This window comes from Manihot esculenta, chromosome 7, assembly GCF_001659605.2.
Source record: "Manihot esculenta cultivar AM560-2 chromosome 7, M.esculenta_v8, whole genome shotgun sequence".
NCBI classification, from domain to species: domain Eukaryota; kingdom Viridiplantae; phylum Streptophyta; class Magnoliopsida; order Malpighiales; family Euphorbiaceae; genus Manihot; species Manihot esculenta.
The window spans coordinates 6,480,464-6,488,261 of NC_035167.2; the positions used below are offsets into that span (position 1 = coordinate 6,480,464).

The window sequence follows — 7,798 nt, forward strand, 5'->3', positions numbered from 1 at the left end:
AGATCTCACCGGCTAATTGGTCGGAGATCCCGTGTCTACAGGTGTAAAAGGGCATCTGATGGATTGTAGCCGCTAACAGTAATTTCCTCTGAAGACACGACCTTTCTAGGAGGGGGCGAGTCTTATCGAAGAGACGAATTGAGGTCGACCTGAAGTATCTGAATCATCTAGGGCTGTAATCGAATCGAGTTGAGCCGAGCTTTGATAAGCTCAGACTCGATTAGAAAATAAATTTAAAAGCTCGAGTTCGAGCTTGAGCTCGACTCGAGCTTCATTTATAAGCTCGAGCTCGATTCATAAAATAAATATTAAACTCGAGCTCGGTTTGAGTTCGATTCGTAATAAGCTCGTTTATCACATTAACGAGCCAACTCAAACTCCATTAAAAAAACTCGAATTTGAGCTCATTTAGGCTCGAATTTGAGCTCGATTATATTATAAACAAGCTCAATTTCAAATTTATTTAAATTATAAACAAATTTAAATTATAAGATTATTAGGAGACTTTTAAATTAAAACTTTTTATTTAATTGAGATCTCTCGAATTCAAAACTAATGAAAAAAAATGTAGAAGGGTTGTCCTTTTATAGAGAAGTCACGATTCTCCATATCCCTTTAACTTTCGATGTGGGATTAGTGTTAGCAAACAAACTTATTTACGCGCCTGCTCACGAGCATGTTCACGAGTCAACTCGCGAGCCTAAACGAGTTGAATACTGCTAAGCTCAAGCTCGGCTCGTTTATTAAACGAGTCTAAAAAGTGAACTCGAGCTCAGCTCATTTAGAAAACGAGCCGAATCCGATCGAGTTTTTATCGAGTCGATCCTCGAATAGCTCGCGAATAGTTTGATTCATTTACACCCCTAGAATCTTCTTTTTCTTTGATGGGACCGAATATCATCTAGTCAGACTCTTATCATGTGATCCTGTTTTTAAATGTCAGTACATAATTTTCTTTAGACGATTATTGTGTAATATCATTATATAAATAAGATATATATATGTTAGATATGAGGATCGGATGAAAAAGATTGTAGATCAGTGTGACGGAGAAACAATTTTCTATTATGTGAGTGAGAAACAAAGAAAAAGAAGTTAGAAGAAGAAGAATGGAGGCTATAGAGGAACGGCAGGGGGAAAAGGAAGAAGATCTCCTGCTATATATAGCGTTTTAATTTGGTTTTCTCTTTGATTTTAGCAGTAAACTAAAAATTTTAAAAATTAATAATCAAATCAAATTGAATTAATTAAATAATTAAATAATTAATTTTTAATAAAAAATCACTAAGCTCTAATCAATCAATAAAATAATAATAATTCAAACAGAAATATTAATATATTTTACTGTAGGAAGAACATTCGGTAGCTTATATTTTAAAATAAAATGAATTTAAAAAATTAAAAAATTTAAATTTTTTAATTAAATTAAATTTAAAAAAAATCAATTCAAATTCAATAAAAATCGAAATGGATAGAAACCCTGCCTACCTCAGTTTCAATGGGTACAAGTTCAACAAATTCAAAAGTCCAGTCTTTATATTTTGAATCCATTTTGACATGCATCAATTCAATTAGTATAGCAAATTCAAAAATCTCAAATGATATCTCAAAAATTAAACAGATCACAAGGCACAAGCATGTACATAAACTTTTCTCCAACAAAGCTTAAATAAATAAATTTAAAAAAAAAGCATAGATCAATGTTCATGGTGAAATGAACTCGAGATCAGAAATCATTGCACCATCACGACCAGTCCCAAGACAATTGCCCCCATCACGAACCACTGTCACGTACACCATAATGATTCAGCGACTGCACTATCAAGAATCGCCATCACACCATGGTGAATCATTGTCATAGGAGAAATTAATCATCCCATCTCCTCGCCATTGCAGAGATCAGTATTTATAATGAGTTATCATTATTTTAAAAAACTTGTCTGGAACTATTGTATATGGAGTCAACAAATAAAGACAAAATGAGATTTACATAAAAGAAAATAATTATTATGTCTTAAATCTATAACAAATCTAGTTTAAATAATAATTTATTCGTTTATTCAATATATTTAAATTGACTCTTCTTTCGATTTTGCTGCTTTTTTTATCATTCATAATTGAAAGTGATAAATATTTTTAAAAAATCCAACTGGAAGAGGAGGCGTGCTGGCTCACCTAATTAATCAACAAGGGTCTACCAACTCTACAATAAAGGATGCCCCTTGCTCTCTTTCTTTAAAGTTTGAACATTCAGCTCTCTTTTTTCTCTAAAGTCCTCAAACTTAGTCTCTCTCTCTCTCTACCATAGTACTGTTGCAGTCCATGATGGCTAGCTTGATGAATTGTTTCAGAAACACCGAGGCTGATCGTAGCACATACAACAATGGTATTCTTTTAACTGATCATTGTTTTTTTTCATGGTTTTCATTTTTAGTCCTTAGAAGTTGTCTAGGTACTTGATGGATAGGCAAAATGTAGATATCAACGCTTTCTCCCTTTTTTTCCCTTGCTGTTATAATTTGCTCTAATGGTGGATTTACGTGCCTTACCAGAAAGATTTGGACTAAGGGAATACAGCTATGCTAAACTAGCAGATGCAACTGACAAGTTTTCTAATGCAAATCTCCTTGGCGAGGGTGGTTTTGGTCAAGTCTACAAGGGATCACTAGATGGCAAAGTTGTTGCTATTAAGAAACTTAAACAACTTCCGGATGAACAGTCTAAAGAAGGATTGGAACAAGAGATTAAGGTTGTTAGCCATGTAAGTCACAAAAATCTTGTGAAGCTGGTCGGATACTGCATCGAAGGAGCTAATAGATTGCTAGTTTTGGAGTATGTTTCTCAAAAATCATTGACATTTCATTTACATGGTAAGTTCTTTTGTGATATGAGACATATAAATAATAAATTGTGAAGTTGAGAGATCCATCTTACCATAAGAAAGAGCTTAGCAGGAAACAAGAATTTGGAGTGGAAGGATAGAATGAAAATTGCTATAGGCTCGGCTAAGGGTTTGGAATATCTACATGAACTATGTGAGTAGGCTATATATGCTTTTTTACTTTCTTTTTTCCTTGCTTTTTTACATTATATATTAATATATTTATTGCTAAATGCTTTTATTCATATAGGTAAACCCAAAATTATACATCGTGACATTAAGGCGGATAATATTCTTATTGACGATAATTTTGAACCAAAGGTAGGACTTACATATAGAATCATGTATAGTAGAAAATTATGGGAAGTGGGAACTCTTTACTCCCACATTTGGATGTAATTTACCTCTCAATTGTCTTTGATGTTAAATTGCATGCCACGATATATAAATCTATGTAAACTACAAAAATTATATTTTTCCAGGTTGCAGACTTTGGACTTGCCTTGTTTTTTCCAGAAACTAGTAGCCTCACTCATATCTCTATATCAAATAAGGGTACTGAAGTGTAAGATGCTTCTTCTTTACTTTTCTTTTTATTTAAAGGGTCTAGTACATGAATATTATAATCTAATTATGTATAATAAAATAAAAATAAAGAAAAAGTTAAAAGTTTCGATATACGTTTGAAATATATTTTTGACATGATTCTTAAATATAGTTATGCAGATCCAGAAAATTATTTTCAAAGAGTCTCTGAAAAGTCAGATGTTTATTCTTATGGAGTTGTGCTTTTAGAGCTAATAACTGGTAGAAAAACTAAGGTTGAAAGCACTGATATTGTTACTTGGGTACGTATATTTGTCTTAATAGTTAGATATCTTTTAAAATTTATATCCTCTTTTAAATTCTCAAATTATATACAGTTTTTATATATGTAGACTATGAAATATAGGTGAGAAGGATTGTAGAAAATTAAACTTTCATGAAAGAAAATAACAAGTTATATGCATGTATTTTTTTTCAGACAAAATCTCGAATTGAACATGCTTTATACAACAAAGAATATGCAAATTTTATAGATTCCAAACTACAGGCGAACTATGTGGAAACAGAATTAAAAATAATGATTGCTTGCGCTGCAGCTTGCTTGTATAAACCTTCATACTTTCGCCCACAAATGAGACAGGTAAAAATTCTACTACATTATTTATTGCACATTTTGCCTTTTTTTTGTTATTACTTTTCTATTGAAGCATTTAAAATATGTAAATATGTCTTCATGGAGGTTAGCCTAATTGGTTATTTTTTATAAGGTGTAAAAAGTATTAAGGATTTGATTTTGTGTCTCGAGTCCAGTTGATTTGAAAAATTAGCATCTAATGTTAAAATGAGAAGGTTGCCTATTGTTAAATTTGGGTTAAACTTAACTAATTTCAAAAACTAGTTTAAGGGGAGGAGTGCCTAAAATTCTTATAAGGGGTACACTACCCCTATTTCAATCGATGTGGGATTCAACACCTGCCATAACATAGTCCATAAACCACGAGACTATTAAGTAGAAGTGTAAGTGTTACATTAGCTTCTAATTAACCCTTTTATATTGCTATGTCATGCAGATAGTTCGAGCTCTTGAAGGATATATGCCTATAAAGGATATATGGGATGAGAAGAAGGACTACAAATTTATCAATAGTATTGCATATGGATTCCCATTTCTTATTAATATTCAATATGCTTTACACATATGATTGCCATGAAAACTTGATCTATTAAATTTCCCTTTCTTTTGTTGTTTTTTTTGTTCTGATCAACTTATTGGTGATTTTCCTCTAACATTGTCCTACCCAAAATGATACCAATTTTCTAATTTACGCATTGTCTTCCTTGACCAGATCTAGATAGCTCTAAATCTAATGGAATCGATAAATTTGACGAATTCCAGCAAATGGTACCAAAGCCTATTGTCAATTCAGAAGCTAATAATGGCGTTGAGCAGAGGGAATTTACTCTTGGAGAACTCAAGATGGCAACAAATGGTTCGTCTAATACCACTAAAGGCGCTAAAAGGTTTCAAGCTTATTTTGAAGAAGATTATAAGGTGACTATATTTACTTATCAAGGACTAAGGTTTCCATATTCTTGCATTAACAGTTTCAAGCTTCCCCACCTTAAGGACAAACACTTGTTCTCACCTTCTACTTCTGCAACACCTCTCAAGTTGGACATTCCAGGAAGAACTCATAAGCCTTCTGTGCCCTTTACAAAAAGCTCCCAATTGTTGTCACTAAGAGCTTACCAAGTAACAAGTGAGAACTCTGAGGAAACGTTAAGTGGTGAAAGCATAATACAGGATGAACATGCCTTAATGCGGGATCTGCAGATTGCCATTGAAGTAGAGAATTACGCACAGGCTACAAAACTCAGGGATAGCCTTAGAATACTCCAGGAGAACAATAAGGCTTCAGTACTGGCAGCAAATAATCAGTTTTATGATGCTTTCAAGAATGGGAATTTGGCGTCTATGCAAGCCCTTTGGGCAAAAGGAGATAACGTCTGTTGTGTACACCCAGGAGCCAAATGGGTTATTGGTTATGATGAGGTTATCAAAAGTTGGGAGTTTGAGTGGATGTACTATGACTTCCCCCTTGAGATTGAACTGAAAAATGTTGGAGTTCATTTTAAGGGTGATATAGGTTATGTTACTTGTTTGGAAGTTGTTAGGACAAAAGGTGGTGGTTGGGGGTCACATTTTGCAACGAATGTTTTTGAGAGAATTGATGGGCAATGGTTCATCTGTATTCACCATGCCTCATGAATCCACTCGTAAGAAACTTTGAATACATGTGTAAGGCATGCAGAAAATGATTTTTACTTTTGGTTTTAGTAATTTGTGTCAGTAGTTTTAGATTCTTTTACATCATATATCCAATTGAAAGTCAGAAGGCTAAAGGTTTCTCCGAGGACAAATGTCTTGACGAGAATCCTTTGGGTCAAGTCTACAGTGAAGACCTAAATGATGAAAAGGTTATCGTCAAGAAATATAATAATCATAGGAAGCAAGAAGAAGAATACATGAAGATGACAGCTAGTGGAAGCAGTTTCCATCACAGAAATCTTGTTAGCCTTGTTAGATAATGCGGAGGAGCCAATAGAATTCTTGTTTATGAGTTGAATCTGTTGGGAAAATCCTTGAGATGTTATTTAGATGGTATGTCCTTAAAAGTCTCCACAACTAGGAAAATTTTTGGCAAGGCTTTGCAGGGAACTATTCTTCTAGGGATGTAATAAACAAAGATTATGTCTATCCCAAAATCTAAAGGCAATAGCCTATTTTGTTGATCCAAAAGCAATCTCTAATTTAGGTTTTAGTTTTATATATAGTTATAGGTTTCGCCCGCTTAGATATTATATTCCTTTTTGAACATTGTTATAAGAGTTTTTGCAGCAGTAAGGAAGAATTCTTACCAAAATAGAAAGCCAGTAATCACCACCTTAATTTTGAGAAAAATTAAAGTCACCCATTTCATTTTAAAAATTTTAAAACAAAATGACATGGAGCAATTAGTCTTGAACTTTATTGCAGACTTGGACCGAACCTAACTTTTGCTGCCGACATCCGATGGAGACTCACGATGGTTTTTTAGAAAAGGAATTTCGAGGCACACAATTTTCAAAAGTGTGACGATGGACGTAGGCCTGATCACAAAGTTCGATATGGAAATTTCATCGTTTAGGGTGTCAATTTTGCATTTTAATTATTTTTTTGGATATTTTTAAAAATTTCCATATTAGGGTTTTTTTCTATTATAAATAGCCTTTCTTGGCTATTAGAGACTCACTTCTCAATTTTTGAAAAATTTCAATAAGATTTTTTTACTTATAGCCTATCTTTTCTCTCATATCATCTTAGCCAAACGATATTGGTTAAAACTCCTGATGGAGTCTAATTAGTCATTTATCATATTAGTATTAGAGCAAAAGTTCGACCATGGCAGACAACCAAGAGGCGTGATTTGCTGCAATTGAGGCATCTTTGGCAAAATTGAGGGAGATGATCGGACAGTTGGCCCTGCAGCAGGAAATCCACCAACCCGCCACCGCCGCACACCCCCAACCAGTCGCCAATCTTGTAGCTGTCAATCCTGTGACCGCCAATCATGTGGTCGCCAATCTTGTGTCTGCAAATCCTTAACAAAATTATCAAGAAGGTTACAAGATCAAGATAGATCTTTAAAACTTTTCTGGTTCGTTGGATGTAGAATTTATTCTTAATTGGTTGGCGGAAGTTGAACGTTTCTTCAAAATTATGAACGTGGAAGAGGATCGCAAGTTTCCGATTGTGGCCTATAAGTTAAAGGGGGGTGCAGCAGCCTGGTGGAATTCAGTTCAAAATGAATGCTATCGGAGGAGGCTAGAACCCATACGAAACTGGGTGTTGATGAAGCAGATGATTGAACAGCGGTTCTTGCCTAGCGATCACGCTCAGGTTTTGTATAACCGGTATCATGACTGTGTACAGGAAAATCGAAGGGTGGATGAATATACCGAGGAGTTCTTGAGGTTGCAGGTGAGGTGTGAAAACTGTGAGAATGAAGCCCAGCAGGTTGCTCATTACCAGAGGGGCCTGAATCACAAAATTCGTTGTATGATGGGAGTAGCTGTGATTTTCACTTTGGCAGACGCCATTGAGATGGCAAAAAGGGTAGAAGAGCATGTTGATTAGCAGCCACGACAGCAGTATAATCGAAATTTTAATTACAAAAATTCTAGTTCGACAGGGACGTAGTAGTATAGAGGCAATTACAGTGGGCAGCCTTCTAAGGTTATAAATTCTAGCAATCCTCAGAATACTATGGAAGAAAAGAGAGATAGTAAGGGAAAAGCAGTCACCACTACAACAGACAAAGGATGCAGAAC

At 34.5% G+C, this 7,798-nt stretch overlaps 1 protein-coding gene across 4 annotated transcripts; it reads left to right on the forward strand.

Moving 5' to 3' along the window:
* The first annotated feature begins 2,226 nt into the window (after positions 1-2,226).
* Positions 2,227-5,752, forward strand: LOC110619194 (proline-rich receptor-like protein kinase PERK14). Of its 4 annotated transcripts, none has more exons than XM_021762468.2 (10): positions 2,227-2,386; positions 2,553-2,870; positions 2,955-3,035; positions 3,132-3,202; positions 3,364-3,446; positions 3,600-3,729; positions 3,906-4,067; positions 4,498-4,573; positions 4,774-4,948; positions 5,033-5,752. In XM_021762468.2, exons 1-10 carry the CDS (start codon positions 2,323-2,325, stop codon positions 5,694-5,696), a joined length of 1,824 nt encoding a protein of 607 aa, XP_021618160.1. In that variant the 5' UTR covers positions 2,227-2,322; the 3' UTR covers positions 5,697-5,752. The 4 variants fall into 4 exon arrangements, with proteins under 4 accessions (XP_021618160.1, XP_021618161.1, XP_021618159.1 ...); XM_021762469.2 differs by having other exon boundaries at positions 4,774-4,917; positions 5,033-5,319; XM_021762467.2 differs by having other exon boundaries at positions 4,774-5,752.
* Positions 5,753-7,798: the final 2,046 nt, after the last annotated feature.